General features: G+C 42.9%; 6 protein-coding genes across 6 annotated transcripts; 3 read left to right on the top strand and 3 right to left on the bottom strand.

Annotated features, from left to right (window-relative positions):
- Nucleotides 1–937: 937 nt before the first annotated feature.
- N7479_001332 (sugar porter family MFS transporter) lies at nucleotides 938–2832 on the top strand (the record flags this gene model as incomplete). Its single annotated transcript, XM_057249029.1, has 4 exons — nucleotides 938–1052; nucleotides 1131–1684; nucleotides 1736–2066; nucleotides 2147–2832. 4 exons carry the CDS (start codon nucleotides 938–940, stop codon nucleotides 2830–2832), a joined length of 1686 nt encoding a protein of 561 aa, XP_057113461.1.
- A 566-nt stretch (nucleotides 2833–3398) lies between these two features.
- Nucleotides 3399–4343, top strand: N7479_001333 (homocysteine S-methyltransferase family protein; the record flags this gene model as incomplete). The annotated part of the gene is made up of 1 exon (XM_057249030.1): nucleotides 3399–4343. One exon carries the CDS (start codon nucleotides 3399–3401, stop codon nucleotides 4341–4343), a length of 945 nt encoding a protein of 314 aa, XP_057113462.1.
- Nucleotides 4344–17517: 13174 nt separating this feature from the next.
- Nucleotides 17518–18420, bottom strand: N7479_001334 (thioesterase family protein; the record flags this gene model as incomplete). Its single annotated transcript, XM_057249031.1, has 1 exon — nucleotides 17518–18420. One exon carries the CDS (start codon nucleotides 18418–18420, stop codon nucleotides 17518–17520), a length of 903 nt encoding a protein of 300 aa, XP_057113463.1.
- Nucleotides 18421–19150: 730 nt separating this feature from the next.
- Nucleotides 19151–19597, top strand: N7479_001335 (uncharacterized protein; the record flags this gene model as incomplete). Its single annotated transcript, XM_057249032.1, has 1 exon — nucleotides 19151–19597. The coding sequence occupies one exon, from the start codon at nucleotides 19151–19153 to the stop codon at nucleotides 19595–19597; it is 447 nt and encodes a 148-aa protein (XP_057113464.1).
- A 411-nt stretch (nucleotides 19598–20008) lies between these two features.
- Nucleotides 20009–20491, bottom strand: N7479_001336 (uncharacterized protein; the record flags this gene model as incomplete). The annotated part of the gene is made up of 2 exons (XM_057249033.1): nucleotides 20009–20239; nucleotides 20327–20491. The coding sequence occupies 2 exons, from the start codon at nucleotides 20489–20491 to the stop codon at nucleotides 20009–20011; spliced, it is 396 nt and encodes a 131-aa protein (XP_057113465.1).
- An 827-nt stretch (nucleotides 20492–21318) lies between these two features.
- N7479_001337 (uncharacterized protein) lies at nucleotides 21319–22813 on the bottom strand (the record flags this gene model as incomplete). The annotated part of the gene is made up of 3 exons (XM_057249034.1): nucleotides 21319–21724; nucleotides 21781–22364; nucleotides 22424–22813. Coding segments are annotated over 3 exons (1380 nt in total), but the record flags the coding sequence as incomplete, so codon positions are not given.
- Nucleotides 22814–22882: the final 69 nt, after the last annotated feature.

Here is a 22882-nt window from a genome sequence, read left to right on the forward strand (position 1 = left end):
GGTAGGTGCCGAGATTTGATGATTTATCGGACAAGGGGGACAAACTGGATTTCCCGAGGGGCTGGGGCGGAGGTCCCTTGCAACGTTAGCAACATAATTGATTGGCTATAGCACACAGTACGGGATATAGCCCTCGGCACATCGAACAACGGGCATTTGATTGGTTCAGCATACTAATTCACACCGCTCCGCTTTCGCCTCTCCTTCAATTCTTCTTCAATTCTGCGTTGCAATCTGATCTATAACCAATAATATGATAGACATTATATTGAGATCCTTTGAAGAGGTTTTTCTGGGCATCCTTTCCCCTCTTTGTGTTACAGCTAGAAGAATAATTGGAAATGAATAGCTGAAATCCGTCAAATAATGGTGTAAGCATAGTTCCTACAACGGTTTTTCGTCATATAAGATGCCATATTTGGAGTATCACGATAGCTAGATAGATCTACTCCGTATATATGTTAGTATAGTCGATAATACATCGTCTCAGCGCAGGATTAGGAACTCATAGGTCCCCGCCAAGATCACTTCCCGTACTAGACCATGTTCCAACAGGCTATGGAAAATGGTGTCCGAACCGGGAAAAGGTGTCCGACTCGGTAACATCCTGGGGCCCCGCGAGCAACCTTGAAAGCCTATGGATCAGCGGGTTTCCCCGCATTTTGTCCCGGTCGATGGCGTCAAGTCTTAACACTAAATAAACTGCACGGTATAATGTATAGGGGCAACTTGGTTGGGGTAATTGCTGTTGCTCTGATTGGGTGTGTAAGTTGGATGGTCGAAAGTTCACATATCCACTATTTTGTTTATATTTGAAAGATATCCTCACTTATTTTTCCTCAATTGGATACTAAGATCCTCTCTTAAGACACATATCTCATTATCGTCCACTTTTTATATCCTACTTTTTACCTATCAAACTTGAAGGAACAAGATCATGGCAGACAAGAAAGCATCCCCAGAGACAGAACATATTGAATCCGAGATAAAATCGGATCCATCTAGTCTGATACCTCCCCTTATGTCAGAAAGACAACCATATGGCGAATCTGGTATAGCCTTCCCCCCTTACTCATGATACCCTTCTTCTCTATGTTCATCACATACTAATCCACTATTATGCAAAACAGGCCTAAGCGGTATCCTCACGAACAAGTATGTAGCAGCATGTGCCGCATTCGCAACGATGGGCGGAGCAATGTTCGGGTACGACCAAGGAGTCGTCTCCATAACCCTTACAATGGACCAATTTCTTGAACGATTCCCAGAGGTTGGCCCCGATGCCCCCGGTGCAGGATTCCAGAAAGGAATTCTCACTGCCATGATCGAGCTAGGAGCCTTCCTTGGAGCAATGAACCAGGGATGGATTGCCGACAAGATCTCTCGCAAGTGGTCTATTATGGTCGCAGTAATCATCTTCCTCTTTGGCTCCGCCCTACAGACGGGAGCTATGAGTTTCGAAATGTTGGTAGGTGCCCGGTTTGTTGGAGGTATTGGTGTCGGCATGCTGGCTATGGTGGCACCGCTGTATATTTCTGAGATTGCGCCACCGGAGATTCGTGGTACTTTGCTCGTTTTGCAAGAACTCGCTATTGTTACTGCTATTGTGATCGCTTTCTATATCACCTATGGTACACGATACATTCCTGGTGAATGGGCGTGGCGCCTTCCTTTCCTCATTCAGGTATGTCTTCCCAGTTAGCGATAATCTGTCCTTTCCTAACTACGTGGATAGATGATTCCGGCCATATTCCTCGGCGTCGGCATTCCTTTTTTACCATATTCACCTCGTTGGCTCGCTGCTCGAGGCCGAGATGAAGAAGCACTCAAGGTTCTCTGCAAATTGCGCGGTGTTGACGCCACGGACGAGCGAGTGATTCGAGAGTGGGTTGAGATTCGCTCCGAAGTGGCGTATTGCAAAGAAGTGAGCATTGTGAGACACCCAAAGTGTCAGGATGGAAGTTACACCAGCCGTGCTATGCTTCATATCTGGAGCTATCTGGACTGTTTCCGCAAGGGATGTTGGAAGCGAACCCATGTCGGTATTGGACTGATGTTCTTCCAACGTGAGTATTTGACGGTCGTGATGAAACCAATTTCCCTTGCTTTCACTCCTTACACGGGCTAACTCATATCCTTTTCTCAGAGTTCGGCGGCGTCAACGCCCTCATATACTACTCACCCAGTCTATTCGCAGGCATGGGTCTAGGATACGAAATGCAGCTCCATATGTCTGGCGTCATTAACATCTGCCAAATGCTAGCCTGCTTCTGGTCACTATGGGGAATGGATAAATTCGGTCGGAGACCGTTGCTCTTTGGCGGTGCTAGCTGCATGGTACTTGCGCATTTCATCATCGCCGTGCTAATGAGCCAATACCAATCAAACTGGCCTGCGCATTCAACAGAGGGCTGGGTTTGCGTCGCTTTCCTGTGCTTCTTCATGCTGACCTACGGAGCTACTTGGGGTCCTATCCCTTGGGCTATGCCAGCTGAGATTTTCCCTTCTTCGCTACGTGCTAAGGGAATGGCGTATGCCACAATGTCGAACTGGCTCAACAACTTCATCATCGGTCTTATTACCCCACCCCTTGTGCAAAACACTGGATATGGAACTTATGTGTTCTTCTGTGTGTTCTGTGCTCTTTCGTTTGTTTGGACATGGCTTTTTGTTCCAGAGACTAATGGGAAAACTTTGGAGGAAATGGACTCGGTCTTTAAGGATAACAGTTCGAGCGCGGAGATAGAACAGCGCACAAGAATTGAGGCTACAATCTGGGCCCATGTCGCGGGGCGATCTCATGGACTCGAAGGCACTCATCAACTTACTTAGATGGAGATTTGCTTTCAGGTTCTATTTTCAATGCAGTGCATATTTTGTATGAACCTGCATTTTTCTTCCAGTGGTTATGTAGCCATCTATGAATCTTGTGACGTTTTTATTTGCTCTGGGCATTTGTCTCTGCCTACTATAGATAGTCCCTTTTGTTTTCACGCGTCTAAACAAGGCATATATGCATATAGGCCCACCAAGTAAAGGATGCAACCCAGCATTGTTCGATATATCAAACAATATTTATACTTGAAAGATAGTCCATCTAGGATGCGAAAGTCTATTTCTTTTTGGTGATTCGTGATTTCTTTCACTTAGGTACTTTTCTCGCACAAGCAAGCAATGGCTTATCCTACTCCTTCCTCTCCCTATGTTTTCAACTAGACACACTCTTATATGTAAAACCTGTCATCACTTTCGATTATCACGGCATAACATGGGCGGTTGTGTTGGCACGCCCTTTGGATCCACTAAGCGCCCCGCACTAATAGCAAGTGTCCACTCCCTCATTTCTCTCCTTTATCCCCTCACCTCTCCATTACGGCAATTTTCAATAACTCCAGATAATGGCCTCGCAACCGAAGGTCCTCCCGCAATTGACGTCCTCGAAGCTCTTCCTCACCGAAGCCGGAGTCGAAACCACTCTCGTCTACAAAAAGAATGTTCATCTCCCTTGCTTCTCTGCCCTCCCACTTCTCAGTACAGAAGAGGGCGCAAAAACTATCCTCTCCATATATCAAAGCTATATAAATATTGCTCTCACCCACTCAGCCGGCATCGTACTCGAAACTCGAACATGGCGTGGCTCTCCTGCATGGGCTTCTCAGCTTGGCCTCTCTATCCCACAAATCCTCGACTTAAACCGCACAGCGGTCAAGATTCTCCATGGCCTCAGACACAAGACTGAAACTCCATGTACTCCTATCGTCATCAGTGGGACACTTGGACCCCTTCAAGATGCCTACGAGAATTCCACAGACACGGTCTCCTTTTCTCAGGCACGGGAAAATTACCACTCCCAAGTCTGCGTTCTCGCAGAAGAGGGTGTAGACATGATATCTATCATGACTGTAACGAACCTGAATGAGGCCACCGCAGCAGTGACTGTGGCGCGTGAGTTTAATCTCCCTATCCTCGTCTCGTTTAGCATTGAGACAGACGGACGGCTGCGAGGAGGAAGAACCCTTGACGATGTTATTCGCGAAGTCGATCGTCTGACAGAGAATTATACAACGTATTTTGGGGTGAATTGTGCACATCCACACCATATTATGACAGCATTACGGGATCTCCCTGAGGATGTGAGGTCGAGGATCGGGTCGATTCGAGGCAATGCAAGCCTTAAAAGCCACGATGAACTTGACAACACGCCGGTTCTAGATCGGGGTAATGTTTCGCTGTGGGGTCAAGATTTCAATGAGCTTTTCAACATGTTGCCGGAGCTGAAAGTGGTAGGGGGTTGCTGTGGCACGGATGAAGAGCATATTGATACTCTTGCGGTATTTACCTAACTTTTTGTTAAATAATAGTTTCCCAAGTCTCAAAGCGAACTTCCTTTCTCTTGTTAAGTATCGGGGTATTAGGTATTTTAGTAGACTTACGAGTAGCAGCGGCCTCTGCAATCGGTATACCGGAGCTAGTTTAGTTCTGTAAATTTACAAGACAAAAGGCAGCTTTAGTCAGTAACGTATTTCACATGCGAGCGGCCACCACAACCGAGTGGCCATCCCAAAAACACATAGTAAATATAATAAATTGCAATTTCATATCTCAACAACGGTTGGTTGTAAGGGGTGTTCCTTATAGCTTAATTCTTTCTAGATAATATCTAGCCTCTTTAGGAAGTTTAGAGAAGTTTTATGAATTTGTGATTGCCATATATATATATCTAGCTTTTAGTAACGTAATTTTTGGTAATTTTTGTGATTAATATACTACTGCTGTTTACTAACTATGAAATTGATATATGGTGCTAATGGGACTTATCAATGACTATCGACAAGTAATGAAATGAAATGATAATGTTGTTGTTGAGATATGAAATTGCAATTTATTATATTTACTATGTGTTTTTGGGATGGCCACTCGGTTGTGGTGGCCGCTCGCATGTGAAATACGTTATATCCTTTGTCAATCTGTCAGCCCCCTGCGTCACGTTGACAACAGAAAAGATCGACATTTGGGCCAATCACCTGGCAGTGACCCTCCATTTGGACCCGCCAAGAAGATTATATATACATAACCTATCCTAAATAGGAAATGATATGCTTATAAACCATGTTTTATATAGACTTCGGCACAACCCACTCTAACCCGGACCCAACCCAACCCAACCCAACCCAAAATAGGTTTTGGGTCTATTGCTTCGACCCAACGATGGGTTTTGGGTTATAGCTTATAACCCAAAACCCATTGGGTAACCTATTGGGGCCCCAATATAGTGTAAACCAGACAAACAGACTTCTAGCGTATAACTGTATAATTAATGTATTTTTTGCTTGTAATATTGAGTATTTTACTTACAGCGCTCTTCTAGAAAAAATAGAGAATAAATCAAATAATTAAACCAGGATATATTTCTCTAATATTGCTTAAAATCCTTATCTACCCTGCTCTTACGCTTCCTCCCTAAGGCCTGTCTCTGAGTTATAGTCTCTGGTAACTCTGGCTCTGTTACCTCTATATCTATATCTATTAAATAAGGAGATATCTCTCGCAGTCTATTATCTACTCCTTCTTCCTCTTTATTATCACTAATTAGGTCAAGCTCAGTATCCTCTGTATATTTATCGTTCTGCTCCTTCGCTGACTCAATCTCAGCGAGTGTAAAGAACTACTTAAGCTGCTTTGCCTCAGAATCCTTAATATTGAATCTTGTTGTATATAGAAACAATATAAGCTCCTCGATTGTTTCGGACTTCAGACAACCACGGCGGTAGTGATAAATATCCCGAGCAGTATTGAAGAGCCGTTCGACACCAGCACCAGTTACTGGGATAGAGAGAATATCGCGAGTAAGTAACGCAATCGCAGGGAAACGAGATTGGTTCTCCCGCTAGAATTAAAGAGGTTCAATATCAATTAGATCTAGTAGTATAAATATATTAGTATTATCCTGTATAGGGAAGAAATAGATTATAAATATACCACTATCGAGATATTGAGTTATCTTATTACTAGACTGCGCCAAAACCCGCAAACCCGTAAACCCGAAAAAACCCAACCCGCAAATGGGTCGGGTTTCGGGTCGACTTTCATAACCCGCAATAGGTTTCGGGTTTGCTTAGGTAACCCGCGCGGGTTTGCGGGTTACCTATACGGGTTACTAAACAGTGCAAATATAGGAAGAGTTGTATCTATATAAATTATGTATTTCTTACCTGTATCTTATTGTATTTCCTTTTCACCTTAAGGGGGTAAAAGCTCCTACAGCCCGCTCTAATTCCAATACACCACTACTATTTCTAACGGCTATCAGAAATTACTTATACGTGAAAAGCCACTTTAGCCTATACTATTTCTGACCGCGGTCAGAAATAGTGCCTAAAACCTTCTTCGACTGCTACTATTATACTATATTTCCTATATATACTTAGATTGTAAATAACACAGTTATCAATTTAAAGCTAATAGTATTCCTATTTATCGTTATCCTGCCTTATACGTTTCCGGGATCTAACAAATCCACGTACCTGAGTATTCCCTTCCTTAGGTATAGGTAGTGGGATATCACACTCTGGAACGTGATCCTTGTTACTAGTTGATAGAGTAGGCTGCTCGTCCTCCCTTCTATTACTGATCTCTACTATTATCCTATCTTCCTCGTTATCGCTAATCGGATCAAACTCGTATATATAAAGACTATTATTCTACTCTTCGTTGGCTGTCTCGACCTTATCGCGAGAGAAGAATTCCTTCAGAAACGTATACTCGGCTTCTTCGAAGTTAAACCTCGACGTACAAAGATATATTATAAGATCCTGAATAGTGTCGGTGTTAAGTCTACCTCGGCGGTAGTGACAGATAGACTACAACATCGCCCATAGACGGGCGGGTGGGCAGTGCCTACGGGCCTTATATAAGCGGGCGATAGGCACTATCCATACGCCTATAGACGGGCCCTACCCTTAGGGCCTATTGTCTATAGACACCGTGGGCGCCTATAGGCCTTTTTAGTAAGCAGAATTTCTTGACCTCGTGACCTGCATTATTTATATATTTTTTCTCTGTATTTTTGAGTAATTCGATTATATATACAATAACTTAATACTACTGTCAATTTTCTGACCTCGGTCAGAAAAATAAACTGTAGAAGCCTTTATACAATAACTTAACACCACAGTCAATTTTCTGACCGAGGTCAGAAATAAGCTTTAGAAGCCTTTATATAACAACTTGATATATTGTCACTTTTTTAACCGGGGTCAGAAATAAGCCTTAGAAGCCTTTGTATAATAACTTAGGTATTTATTATATTTATATATTTACACTAATACGATATAAATTAATTATTATTGGGTTTACTACGCTTCCTTACTTCTCTTAAACTAGGGCGCTTTTAAGTGCTACCCTTATCTCTATAATAAGGGAGATAAGGACTGCTCTTATCTTCGCTGTCGACTAGCTCACTTCTCTATCGCTTCCGCGTACTTAGCACTATAGAAGGATAAGGAAGCTGACTCTCTATTATAAACTTATACTCGATTAGTCCAATAGGATTATTATCCTCGGAATCCTCACTATCGCTGATTGGTTTAGGTATATCAGTAGTAAGCTTAGCCTCTCTCTGTTCGTCTACTTCTTATATTAAATCTAAGGACGTATCCTTATCGGGTAGTTCTTCTATTTTAATATCGAACTAGGCTTTACACCGGAATATTATAATATCCTAGACTATCTTCGCACTCAGCCGCCTATATCGGTAGTGGTAGATATCCTGTGCTAAATTGAAAAGACGTTTAACTCTAGCGCCTATTACAGGAATAGAGAGAATATCGCGAGTAACACTTAAAAGAATTGGGAATTTATTCTTATATTCCTTCTAGAATTGTAAAGGATCGACCTTTCTCCTTACTATTATAGGTATTAGTATTCCTACTCGTAATAACAGTGAATATAACGTACGCTTTTTAAGGTATCTAGTAAGTTCGTACTCCGACGTTGATAGATCAGAGTGGATATAAGGTAGAAGGTTAAGGAGGGTGTCTAGGTCACTTATACTGGCTGAGTGACGCTTAGGGGGTTACTCTTCTCGTAGGGACTATATCTGAGTATATCTTTAGGCGTAAGGAGCTATAAACTAGCGAAGCGTTTCCTTATACTAATCACTCTAGTTTATATCGTTCTCCGATATACCCTACACCTTACTTAAGAAGAAGTGAAGCTTATACTGGGGTGTAAGAATTATTCCAATTACGTAGAGACTACTATAGATCTCTTTTATCTTTATATAGTAAGAGGTAAGCTTTGCTATCCTAGTATTGAGGGCTTATAGTATCGCCTTCTTCTAAGGTATAGTTTTCGGAGTGAGTTATACAATCGATTCCTCGAAGTACTTAAAGAGGGCGTTATAAATACCAAAAATATAATATACCGTTATCTCTTTAGTCTTTGAAAGCCCTATAGTAAAGCGATAGAACGGCTCTGTGATATACAGAAGGTAGTCGACCTACCGCTATTCTACCTTACTGAGTTTGTATTTCTAAGTCCCAATATTATTATAGTATTTATCGTAGGGCTTACTGAAGTGTTTTGTATAACGAAGTATTAAGAAGGTAGAATTCCAGCGGGTACAGATATCTTAGATAGGCGTAAGTTTTGCTCTATTAGTCTAGAGACGGAAGAAATTATCGCGACGTTAGGGGCTTATATTAATAAACACAGTAAGCCCTCGAATCTAGATAGTTATTAGATATATTAAGTGATAAACAAAGTGATACACTTACCTTGATAAGGGTTTATACAATAACTTATTCACTCTGTAAAGTATAGAGTGATCGAGCTTAGGCTTAGGCTTAGATATTAGAAATATTCCGATCTGTAGTATCGTTCTAGGGATCGGCCTTTACCGATCTAAGTAGCTCGCGAAGGCTTAGCTAGATAATATATATAAGATAAGGGATTCGAATAACCACCGGGCTATTCGGTAGTTTAAGGGAGTTAATAGAGTCTTAAACTACCTATACTAAAGTTGTGTTATTTAACGCGTTATCTAATATAATCGCTAATATACGATCAGTAATATCAAGCTTCTTAAAGATCTCTATAAGTACTTTACTTAGATTCACACTAGAATACACCCTATTAAGTGGTTCGAAACTAAGTAGGAGCTTACAGTAATTCTAGTCTCGGTCGATAAAGTACTCTGTGATTACTATAAATACCTACTAAAAAGGCGATATCTAGTAGTCGAGGGTAATTGAGAGCTTCGTATCTTATAGTAAGGTAGCGAGAATTAAATATTACTCCTCGTCGACCAATTTCTTAAGCCGGCGTTAAGCAGTGCGAGGATAGAGTAAAGTGGGTTTAGCTGGAGCCTTTTGTGCTATTCGAATCAAGGAAGCAAATTGCTTCCTCTTAAGTATCCGGAAAGGGAGGTTTAGACTGGTAAGATATTCAATCTGCTCTCTTTCCTATTTATTATTCGAGAATTTTGAGTTATAAGATAACTCCAGTGCCTAATATATAATATATTAGTTATCTTAAAGGGTATAATAATATAAGACTTACCAGTATATACTGTATAGTCTCCTTAATCGACTGTTATATAGCCTTACTTTTACCACCCTTTTGGTATTTACCTAAGGCTAGATACCGCTTAAGTGTATTGGTACCGCTTTGCTTTGTACTTAGATAAGGTAATATAACCCTATACGTCCGATATATAACCAAAGGTTCGCCTATAATATAATATACTACCTAGTCGAAGTTCTCCTAGATATCTAATATATATTTTGTATCCTATCGTAGCCTTTGTTATATCTCAGTACTGCTGCCGTATACTGTAGTACGCCACTACTCGATAAACTTTACTTTAGATATATTGTTTATCGCGTTATAGAGGATAAACTGCTTTCTCCGATCGGGGCCGACGCGTTTAAGAGAGCAATTAAGAATAGCCGGTTAAGTGAACTCGGACTCTATCAGTGAGATAGAAGTCTATTAGCTATTAAAGAGACTAGGATCAATATTTAGATTAAGGTTAGGATTAAATATATCGGCGACGTAGGAGAGGTCTGGTTAGGAGCTCGGAGGAAGTGAAGAAGGCCCTGCGGTATAGGTACTAGGTTAGGATATAGTTAATATAATATAAGGGATAATATAACGACTATAGGAGAGTGAGTGATCTGAACTTACAATAGGTAACTTGCGACTGTGTAAAACGAGGATTACTAGTAAAAGGGGTACTTTGTATAGATCTGATAGATCGTAAATTGAGTGTAGACCCACTATATATTATAAGCTGATTGGCTATAAGTGTCTTTGTCTATAGGTATACCCGTAGGTACACCCGTGGGTACACCTATAGGAATATACCTAAACGCCTATCTTGAGTTATAATCGAAGGATTTAAAACTCCTAGAATAATAATATAAGTCTTTGAGTGATATAATTGACAGAATTTAGTGATATAAGCTTATAAAATAAGAATTATACTAATTATCTTTCGATCTACCTATAAGAAATATACCAGAGTAAGAGATAAAGTAGAATCTATAAGTAGTATTTTACTTATAGAAAATACTAGGTATATACCACTGACTTAAATATATATCTTTAAGCTATTACAGTATAATTTAATAAGTTAATAAAAATACCATACAATATAATGTATTTCGATTAAAATTTTATTCCAAGTCGTATTATATATATACTAGTTTCTTATATATATAGATATTTCAGTAAAATTTATAGATATTGTAGATTAAAACTGCTATTTTATATAGAGTTAGTAAAATAGGTGTAAATAACAGTTATTTATTATACAAAGTCAGCGAGTTATACGTCTATTTTAGGTGACTTTATACAATGGTGGGTATCGTGGGCATACCCGCCGTGGGTATACCCGTGGGCCTTGGGCGTTATAGACGGGCACTCGAAAATCCAAATAGCCCAAGGCCCACCGTGGACGGGCCTTGGGCACCTCCTAGGTGCCCATGGACGGGCGATGTCGCAGTCTAAGAGGGATACCCTAAGAAGACGAGCTGTGAATTCGTAACCACCACCCAAAAATATTGGGAATAAGTTAATAAGTAAGAGCTTCGCTGCTCGATTACCAGTATCTTAAATAGAATGAACCCGTACAACATTGTAGATACCAGTGCCGGCAAAATAAACGACTGTTAAGATTAAATATATCCTTGATATATATCTAAGTCCGAGAAATCGCCAATAAGACCGAGTATAAATCATATAACGCAATAGAAACGGTCGAACACGAGAAGATATAAAACACGAGGTAGATAATAATGAGCATATACATAAAGTAAGGCGGTACAACAGAAATGAGAAAGCCGTAAGACCGAGCACTGCCCCGTATATTGCCTCCGGCGTAGTCAGAAAATGAGTGACGGTAAAAGAAGTCATTTGGGCAAAGAAGCAGAAACTTCTTCATTTACTTCGGCGGGAACCAGGCGCGTATTTATACCCCTTCGCTACCTATCTTTCCTACTTGATTTCTCTCCTGGCGGCCAGGGATAATCAAACAAGGTGTCTGTTACCTATTAGCATTAGTAGATGTGGCCCGAGTGCATAATCAGATCTCTGCAACGCTGTTAATAATAGCTAGTGTTTGTCTTAGGTCTTTGCGGGGCGAAAAGGGGGGTTTAACGCCCGACGGCGAAAAGAAAATGCTCTGGCGTCCGCGACTCTGCTTTCGTGTCCGCAACTCTGGCTTCGTGTCCGCGAATCCGCTTTCAAAGCTGCCACTAGGTCGAACGAGCACCTCGAGCTTCAGTCAGGTGTCTAGGAATCGACTCGATATTGAAACAGCACTAGCTTTTACTTTTTCCGCGGCCCCATCACAGCCTGGCAATGAATATCCACACTACGGCTTTGGATGTCATCTGCGACATCGAAAAGGTAGCGAATCCCGACTTCCTTGTCCAATTATGCTCTGTGGAAATGAACAATGCTTCACCAGATAGAAATTATCATAAAGTATGCCTTCTTCGGTACCAGTAGCTCGCCAACAATAGTCCATGCCGCTATGGTAAAGATGACTCAGCTTGAATATTTGAATAATCCTTCCCCGACAGTTGCTGAAAACAATTTCGATGCGCCTTATTCTGAGAGGTAAGATTTTCAATTAGATTTTCTGCCGATCTCAACATTGAAATCCAATTTAGAAATGGCTTTCCTTACCTTAGACCCCCACCCAGAAGTATTCTATAAATTGGGAAGTCAATCAGGCGGGCCACGGATTGCTTAGCCTTGGCAACTATTTTGGATACTCAACTGTCCTGATCAACACAAAAACCGCCGAAAAAAAGCCTCCTAGCTTCTCCAAACTGCAAGCTGCATTCTATGAAAATGTAGTGGGCCTTGTAGAGGCTTTTTACAATAGCAAAGCTATTTATTTGGTTTACAACTACTATAGATTTGCTGTCAATCTTTCGCAAGTTGGCTCAACTTCCGCCGTAAATTTAAGTGAGACCGATCTCGCGAGTATCTGCAGGAGCATTCTCAGGGGTCTTGAATATATTCATGAACAGCTTCTGATAGTCCACCGGCGTGTCAACTGTGACAACATTATCCTATGTTCCGATAGGGGCATTAAGATAGGTAAGTAAGTGTTATATACTACCTCGATTCATCGATAAAAGACTGATTTAGCCAGCAAATATCGGAGACAGTATAGTTGATGATGGCCCTACATCGATAGAGCTAGATCGCGAAAAATTTGGATCACTGTTGCTTCACCTCGGTGATCCACAGAGATCTCTGAACAAAACTGAAAACCAAGCTAGAGCCCCACAAACCGGGCGTAAGCTGTCGAAGTATACGATTCACTTTGCGGAGCATATACGCTCATCATCGTATTCTTACTTATTCGAGGTTGGGCTCCTATACAATATTCCTTAGTCTCACGCTCACAACTCACAGCACGCATTTTTACAGCAAGTGGAATCAGACAGTCAAACATGGTATCTGATACCTCAATATCTAGATACAGTCATATACTGGGGCGTGTTGCTATAAGGAATGGACAGATAAATCGGATGAGTCTCTACCTTTGAGTTCCTTACTTCCATTCAAAATAGAGAACTATATGTAGAATTCTGAGTGTTCATAACGTATTCGGTAAGCGAGTTGGTCATGTAAGCGGGTTCGGCCACCTCTCCAAAACGCGTCCATGAATTAGCACTTAATTAATTCAACCATCCACTATGCCACCGAATCGCCCCCGAAGCTCTCGGAATTCAATAGAGCAAGAGGGCAGGATCTTGTTAGCAATTTAATGGCGTTTTGGCTGAGAAAAATGCATTTAAAACTAATAAACTGGGGTAGGTGGCCGAACCCGCTTACATGGCCAACTCGCTTACCGAATACGTTAAGCATTTTGCTAATTACTTCAACACATAGAATGTCAGTTCAATTTCAGGTATTATTGTTTAATTCTAAAAAAGATTCGAATGGCTATAGTGTTAGGGCGTTGAAAACCAGTGTCGCTCTCCAGAATCCGTGGTCTTTGGAGTCATGGCCTACGGAGACCTGAAACTGTTCCTGGTGAGTTTTATTGACACGGCTATATTGATGTCTGCCGCATCAAAAAACGGTTGGCTTCTACAAATGTTGAGGAGCCGGTCAACGATATAATAGTAACGCACCAAGCTGAGGTCCAGTTATACCAGAATTTCGTTGTGGACAGCTAACCGATGTATAAACATTGGAAGAATCGGTCAACAGCAGGTGTGATTATAGCAACCTTTATTTTCTTAGGAAAATCAATCCTTTTTGTGTTTATTAATTTCACAATTGGCTTACCTCAAATTCAGGAGATGAAGATTTGATGAAACTTCCGTACTCGGATTTCTGAGCCAACTCATCGTTTAATCACCAACCGCAGGCCTACCCTTAATATTTTACCATCATGTTCTCACCACTCCTCAGCTAGTCTTTGGTGTTTCGTTCATTCTAATACTATTATCGTTGAAAATACAAAAACCCTACGTTGCATCAACATTGTGACTCTACGAGCAGTTCTTTCCTTCTATTGCATGCATTTTGTATATATTCTCAATTCAGTTAGGAGCACCAGTCCATCCTCAGGATCACCAGTCCATCCCCAGGATCACCAGTCCATCTCTAGGAATACCAACTCTGTCCCCAGGATCACCAATCCATCTCTAGGAGTACCGACTCTGTCCCTAGGAATACCTATTCTGTCTTCAGGTTTCGTTGGGATTGAGAACAGCATGTTTAGTCCTCTTGGAAAATCATCGGCCCGATGTAGACTCTAGCGTTACCTATATAAAAGCCGCAGAGCCCGGCTCGTTTGCATGCCCTAGCATCACCTCCTAAAATACTCTGGTACGGCTGAGATTCATCGATCCAACTAGTATGGAGCTACTGCCTACCGAAGTTCTCTTCGGCATTGTGAAGTGTCCAGAAAATCGATAAATCAAACAGCTTTCCCTCACCAGCAGGCGAATGAGAGACGTCTGCTTACCCATCCTATTTTGCAAAACCAGCATTAGTAATTGATAGGAATATGACTTGTTGGAAAGTATTCTAGAATCAAACCTACATCGGTAGATCGTCTCTTTTAGATATGTCGCCCCAATATTGCTATTCAGGGACGAATCATCTATAGAAGCAAAGACTGGCCTTAAGATCCACTTTAACATCCCCACTCATTATAGATGCTATTTTAAACAACCTTCAGGTACTGTCCTCCTAGCAAAATTGGCCGAGTGGACAATCCAACGATTATCTAGCTCCGGCCACAGCTGATTGATAGCAGATTCTACTCCTTGCTCCACCTTGGAGAAGCTCTAGACTACTCGGTCCACTCAGACTGCATAGTCTTCTCAGATGACTCTGTCCATTCAGACCACTCGGACCACTCGGACCACTTGGACCACTTTAACAATAGGTAGCAAAGACAATTCAAAGGACTCCTCCTCCCCCTCGACGCGATAAATCCTCTGGGGAATTTGGTAAATGTTCAAGCTCTTTTAGAAGCGCATCTCGATCGCCACACTTCCGTATCGAGTCAAAATCGATTAAAACAGCTTATGAATCACGAATAAGAAAGTTTGTATCTCCATGGTGGATCCCCAGGAAATGCAATCGAGACAATGTCTCCCGACAGGAATTGGCTCAAGAATAAAACAGGTGAACATTGCCGGCTTCATTATTCTAGGAGCAAAGCTTTTCTGATTTATGATTGGCTCGTGTTTACTACATGTAGCTTTTGTGCGGTCAATAGTTCGGTGGATGTCGCCCGCGTGACAAGGGTGAGTGCACTATAGACAGGATGAGAATTAGGGTGAGAATCAGGGTGAGAAATCACTCAAGTCGCGCGACCGCCGCACTGACCCTCTTCTCAATACTTATGATACACCACTATACATGCACGTGCCACGTGGACTCGGGCAAACATTACTAGACCCACTTAATAGCGCTAGCGTTGTACTGTAGTCGTCTCCTAACGTATTTCACCACCGAGTGGCCACAACCACCGAGTGGCCACCCCAACCCTACATATTAAATTTAAATGCATTTTTCTCAACCAAAACTCCATTAAATTAATTCAACTAACTAATTGGTCTATCTGGACATGTTTCTCTTCTATGCCCTGGCAATCTGCATATTCCACATCCCCGGGGGGGCTTTGTACGTGGTTGTAAACCCGATTCTCTAGGTATGCCGGCGGCGGGGGAAGGTGCTTCAGTTGCTTCCAGTTGCTGCATAATTAATGCAGATGCTTCTTGAACTAAGAGGCCTTCTTCGGCGGGTATCTGCCTTCGGGATCGAGTGCGCTTTTGCTTCTGCTTCTCGTTGGCGGCGCGTAAATCGCTTACTTCTTTCTCAAGAAGTGCGGCGGATTGCATAGTGATCTGGCACGCCTTTAAAACCTGGTTTATAGCGGAATTGAGAGGACTTGGAGGGCTCCTTGATCTTATACGAAGCAATGCTTTAATTGACGAAGCTTGTTTTTGTAATTGGACGTAGTTCGAAGGGGTTTTTGGGTCCCAATCACTACCCCGGCTCGGAGGGGGGGTCGGGGTTCGAAGACGAATATCAAGCTTTGAAATCACTCGATCGGGTGTAAAAGGTATTAAACCAGCTGCTCCGAAGCTATTTTTAATAGTCTCTGATTTAAAAGCTTCAATTCGTATAAGTGGGTATGCTTCGAGGAAGTTAAGTTTATCGACATGATTTATCCCACTCCGTATTTTGAATTCAACAAACCGACCGTACGCACGTTTTAGTACCGCAAAACAGCCGATATCGAGAGGTTGTAAAAGGTGAGAGGAATGCGGAGGTATACAAATTGGTATAATACCATTTTGTTCGCAGATTTCGTCGAACTTCGGTGTTAAATAGCTTCCGTGACCGTCGAGTACTAGAAGCCGATACCTCCCCTTCGTACGCGAAGAAGTCGAAGGAATAAAGAGCTTTTCGAGCCAACGAAGTCCAATTTCATCCGAAGTCCAACCGTTAGGGCTTACTTCAAAGCGCCAGTCATTCGGGACGCTTTTAAACCAAGATTCGAGGAAGACTTTGCCTTTAAAAATCACACACGGAGGAAGCACCTAGCCAGAAGCACCCGTACATTCAATTACTGTTACCCACTCGCGAGTTCCAGGTTGTAAAGTCTTACGCCGACCGGTTATATCACTTCTCGTAATAACCTTCGCGGTCGCGGTTAATCCTAACGCGAAACCGGTCTCGTCAAAGTTATAAACGTCATCGGGGTCGATTCCAAATTGAAGGATCGTCTTTTGAACCAGATTAAACCACTCCCCAATGATTTTAGGGTCTTCGCATTTCGCACGCTCGTAATTATACCGTTTCGAGAATCGGGAGGAGAGGAGAGGATGTCGTTTCACGAATTTCGTAACCCAATTTTCGCCGACCGAAAGAACCGGGGTAGTTCCACGTTGTTGAAGAAGAAGATCCGCTATTTCTCGTACGGAAGAGGGCCGGGGGGCTGCTCCACGAGAATCCATAGAGATAATCCATTTTTCAAGAGATTCCTCTTCAAGTTCTGTCAATTTATGCGAATTAGCGCGAGAAGTCGCGCGGTCTTGGACGCCGCTAAGGCGGCGGCGGAGAGTTGAACGCGGCATATTGAAAGTGCGAGCAGCGAGAGTAATATTACTGATATCTCCATTTTTAAAAGCCTGGATAGCTAATAAAAGCCTACCCTCTTGCTCAATTGAATTTTTCGAGCTTTGAGAGCGAATTGGTGGCATAGTGGGTGGTTGAAGAAGAAGGGATTAAATTAATTAACGCGTTTTGGGTAGGGTGGCCACTCGGTGGTTGTGGCCACTCGGTGGTGAAATACGTTATCCATTGGGCTAGTGGGTAAACAGAAAATGGCAAGCAGACGGAGGAACGCCTGAGACACATAAAAACAAGAAAACAAAAGGAGTATGCTAAGCTAGGTTGACCTAGGTGGACACCTAATCGGACTAGAAGGATGAGGCGTTTATTTGCAAATTGAATTGTTAATCAAATTCGCGGTATAAACCCTGGTTTAGGACGCAGCATAGTTTGCTGGGTCATGCTGGCAATGAGAATTCCATTCTCGTCCCACACTTGCCCCTCACTAAAAGCCCTGGCTTTGTTTGCAACAACAGTTCGCTGTTCTGAGACATGCCAATTCTTTAGGGTGATTTGTGGCCGGAATATCCGCAGGGCAAAATCCAAAGTGGCACAAGCACTTGCGTCTAGCAATTCATATCCACTATGATTTGCAGGGATGTACGCAAGACCTCGATCCATGTAGAAAGCAAGAGCGGACAGCTCTTCAGCCTGACTTTCCAGCGGACCCCGCACTCGAAATCTTTCGCTGGATATCACTGACGGAGCGGTCTCTGGAATTCGGTCTCTGTCGCCTTCTTGAAGGAAGATTGGTTGAACTTCCGTGAATTTCTCAATATACTTGTAAAGACCATATCTATGGTGCGCAGAATGCTTCGTATTGACCGACGCCAGAGGCGCCGATGCACTAGATTGCGGGAGAAGGCTGTATGTGACCATAGATGCGGATTCCTCGACATGGAAATCGGCCGATGCGACGAGGCATATTCTCATCGAACCATCATCTTCTTCCTGGCTGACTCTTACGACTCGCGTCTGGAAGCTCCTGCCATCCCGTACATTTTCCACCTCGCAAATCAGCTTGCGGTCTGTTGTGGCGGGACGGAGGAAGTGCCCACAAATGGAATATAAGTGGTGAAGACATGAAACAGTCTGGTATGTCGAATTCACTGCAATTGCCAACAAGTTCCCTCCGAATGCAGTTGATGAGAGCTTGCCCATTCGTGTCGGATTGATAATAGAACGATAGCAGCCAGGCCGTATAGCTTTAACGCCGATTTGGCGGTTGAGGGTAATGTCGGAGTCGTTCATTGGCTGTCAATGAAATGCTTGAGGTTATGGAACAAATATCAACTAGCTAGGATACCATGAGTATAAACCAAATATGAATCAATTCAATATTTTGGAACGTTCACGATATTTAAATAGGGAAGAATCATGATCATGAATCATGAATATGCCGAGGTAGCAATAAACCTTTGGAAGGCTTCATATTCTCACCCTTTGCTATTATAATCATGAAATGATCTATAGAAGTTATTGAAGACTAGCTAAGATATACATTATTTTCTTAATGCGCGCTAGGTTCACTAAAATGATCTTACTGGTAGAGTTTCGGCAAGTTGAATCACTGCTGCAGATTTTGTTGATTATATTTCTATGATTGTGCCGACACTGCAATAAGGCCCTTTGGAAACCAGGGCCAATCTTCAGTTTTGCCTACATGTTGCAGAGGCAGCTGGCTAATGAATGATCAAATTCACCGAGGTGCTTCTTGCTTGATTAGAATATCTGGGTGACTCGGAAGACAAACGATATTCTAATACCTCGGTTTCTTCCAATTGTGAGACCGAAGAACACATCACTTGGAGTGACTTTTAAAATATTACTTGCTGGTTTGAACGAAGGTTTATATTCTCTGTCGCCCTGATCGCAAGCTTTGTTGGCTATTGCACCCTTAGCACGCTTATCCATTCGTCTCGCTGCTTTAATTCCTCAAAAACAACTTGGACCAAAAATCCAAAATAAGGACCCGATAATCATGTCTTCGGAGACCGTTACACCTTCGTCTTCTGCAGAACTGCCTCGCCTGCGAATGCTCCTTTTCTGTTTGATGTTTACAACCACCATTCACTACACGCAAAATTACACTCGGGCCGCAGACTATCCTCCAGTTCCTTTCATCTACGAAAGCCCCAAAGCATATCGCATTGGGATAGTCATCTCCTATCCATTTCACACGTTTTGCGGATTCTATGGATACAGGCTGTACATGTCTGGTAAATATCGAAAATCGCTCCTGTATCTTGGCAGCTATGCAACCCTGGGCATCCGCACACCGGCTCACTTCTTTGGAGGAGTTCCTCAGATCCCATGGTTCTGGTTTTTGACGATTTTCACGGATCTTTTTGCTGGAGTTGCTTTGGGAGTCTTCTGTTATGAGACATACGCGTCACAAGTTCTTTCTTCTGCCGCGATGGGAGTCTGAATTTATGCTTGTTGGACCAAATGTATGTATAACCGAAGGCTACCGGGAGTCAATTTTAGTGGACCTTATTAACTGATTTGTTTAGTTAATCTATCGTCCCAGTGAGTAGTATTAAAAAGTAGCACGGTCCTACCAATCCCGCATCAACTGAGCCTTGATATTCTTTACATGCCAAACTTTCCCCTTACCAACAATCCACATCCCATGCCCCCCAAATGCCAGGCTCACTGCCACGTTTGATCCCCCTCAAACCGGAATACTCCCCAGCACAAACCCAGTATCCGGCTCAATCCCATCCACTCCATTACCGGAACCTGTATATAGCCGTCCTTCCCTTGACGCGCGGATCCCATCATAGAAATATGACACTGGATTCCCCAATATACGCTGGTTGGTGATTACTGCTCCTGATCAGGACATGTTGAATGCCCATAAAACTCGTTTGCCGTAAGGGTTCTTGTTTGAGGGTCGAAAATTGGAGACGCCCGTATCCGGAATGTAGAGCGTTTTCCCATCTGGAGAGATGAATACTCCATTTTTGTTGACTTCTGTTGTCCAGATAACCTTCGACTGCATTATTAAGCTCCTGACGAAGTAGATCGATGGATTGGTTGGAGGGGTGAAGTTGGCGATTTCACGGCCCTAGGAGAAGATAGCAAGTCAGTATAATTCACTATTTTGCGGTAAAACAAGAAAAGCCAGAGCACAATTCAATACTTTGTCACATACCCATCCTGATTTGGAGTCTCTTAGGTAGAAGTTTCCTTCTTGATCCATCTCTAGATCATCAAACCCAGCAAACGGCTGCCCGAAAAAATTATTTAGAAGAACCTTTTTCTTCAGAGAACGGATCAATTTGAACCAGACTGCCGCTCTCACTTCTTCCAGCACCATCGGTCGCAACATAAATATGGCCCTGGTATGACACATAGCCGTGGACGTTGAAGGTTGGCGGGTCAGTTACTATCTTTTTGATGCTATTGATATCCACATCCAGCAGATATTGACATTTTTGAGTACCATCACTGCCACCAGGTGGCTCCCATTCAACAAAGAACAGCTGTATAGTATTTTGAATGTAACAGGGCGCCTGTGGGACTGGTAAGCGAGCTTCTGGACATGCTCAATCGTGGCTTCAGCGCCTTTGATACTGAATAATTTGGGATCATAGACCACTCAGTCGGTTTTGTTTACCTATTGCAACCTGGAAAAGTGAGCGAAACTATTCCTATTGCTTCACAGCTATTCAGGGAGTTAGCGGTGGCACTCTAGTAAGTACGTTCGACCTAGCGAGGAATCGCTCACTTGGCCTGCCCAAGGTGCATCAAAGATTGTTTGATTGAAGTATAATCGGAGTGTAGCAAAGGCAGAAAGGGAGATCCAGGCCCATTTTGCAGCTGGTTGAACGAACCATGAGGGTACGCTTTGAGATACATTGAACTATTCGACATGATCACAATTTGACATCAATCCTTTTGAATATGTATCTTGTCACTGAATAATTTAAAGTCGGTTTGAACTTATAGCATTCTTTCAAAGAGTCATTGGGCTCAAGGGTGGTGGTGTCCCTACACAATAATAAAGCGCGGAGCCATCCGTCCCCCACACGGAGCTATCCTAGGCCTGATGGTATCTCGTGTATTTTTGAGACTGTCCTTACCACAAACCTACTTTGTTGAAAAATGTAACATGTGAGAGAACAGAGATATCGGGCCTGGAATTCAGGAATGAAACGGGCATCCATCAGCATATCCTTGCTTCTTCAAGTCTGCAAATATCTCCTCCATTTCATCTGCTCCGCGTGTCTCCTGGGCAGTCGGGCCAATAGTTCTCAGGTCATAACCGTCCGCTCGCCATAGACCCCCGTCCGTCAGAGAAGTCCCACCTGTTGTCCATGCCAAAATAGCCTTGAAACCCCACCGATTAGAAAAGGTTGGCTTCACATACCAAGGATGGGCAATCCAGAAGTTGGCTGTGTACAGACCGGTGACAGGGTCTGGAGAGCTACTGAGCATGTGGACTTTCTTGCTCTCTGGCCGGGGGAAGCTTAAATATCGTAAAATAAATTTTCGGACGTTGAAAACAACTCCCATCAGAGTGTAATGAAGGCTTGTTGGCTTCCGAAATCTGTCACCACCGTCAGCGTCTACTCTGAGTCACTTCCAACGATCGTTGGCACATACCCCATACTCTCCTGCACATAACCTTCCACCCTAGAAGCAATCATTCGCTCTCCAAATGGTTTCAACGCAGACGGAAGATGGAATGTGGCCAGATTCATGAGCTGCCGTCCGATCTCGCGAGTAGCGTTGGTCGGCTCAGCAACTCGCCTTTCGTATTTCAATGTCCAGTCCATAATCTCCTCAGCAAAATGGGTCCCATCTCTCCAACCGTCCTTCTGTGACGGGAGATGTGTGAACGGGATTTCCATTGCGTCACCAAGAGCTTTATGAAAAACACCAATCGCACACTTTTCGACGTTTGTGAGATCTCGCCATTCGATCGATCCAATGGTTTGGAAAATATCGAGCACAGCAGAGCCCAGAGTATGTAGCATATCATCATCCAGAATCTTGCCGGCTTTCCGGAATCGGGCGTGCAGATAGTTCATGCGGGAAATTCCAAGCAGATGAGAGTCGGACCCAGGTTCTCTGTCGTGAACCTCGTTCAGAATGATTTCTGTGTCTGCTGCCCGTTTTGACGCATTTTTGTCCTTTAGTTGTCTAGTTGCGACAAACAACTTGGCCATCGTGGGAATTGAACCAGTCTGATAAGAGAAACTAATTAGCACATGAAGCGGATACGGAGATATCTAGAAAGCAAAACCTTCAGCAGAGATAGTTTCATAGAGAGGTGCATTGAGAATGGAAATTCCAATTCCCGTAGATTGCGCACCACCTCATGGGCTTCTTTCACAGTCATCTCCGATAATGGACGTCCATTTTGGTAATATTTTGTTTCAGCAGAACTGGCTCGTTGGTAACGATATTTCCTCACGGCCAGAATATAGATTACAGAGAGACCCACTGCAAGATATGCGAGTTGATGAGCGTTGTAAATCGAGACCGTCTCAACCATTATGGATGTAAGACCGGACATCAAAATAGAGACAGAAGTGTAAAAATCATAAGTATAAGGCTGGTTGCTGGCGAATTGAATACTATTTATAACCAGAAGCGCCCTTGTAGGGAGGGCATAGATCGGAATGCCGAGATATTCTAATCAACGACATCTAGACACGTACGTTGGGGATATTCTCAACAAAGTGAAACTGGGATCATTTTT

This window comes from Penicillium vulpinum (assembly GCF_028829585.1).
Source record: "Penicillium vulpinum strain IBT 29486 chromosome Unknown utg000001l_segment0_segment0, whole genome shotgun sequence".
NCBI lineage: Eukaryota > Fungi > Ascomycota > Eurotiomycetes > Eurotiales > Aspergillaceae > Penicillium > Penicillium vulpinum.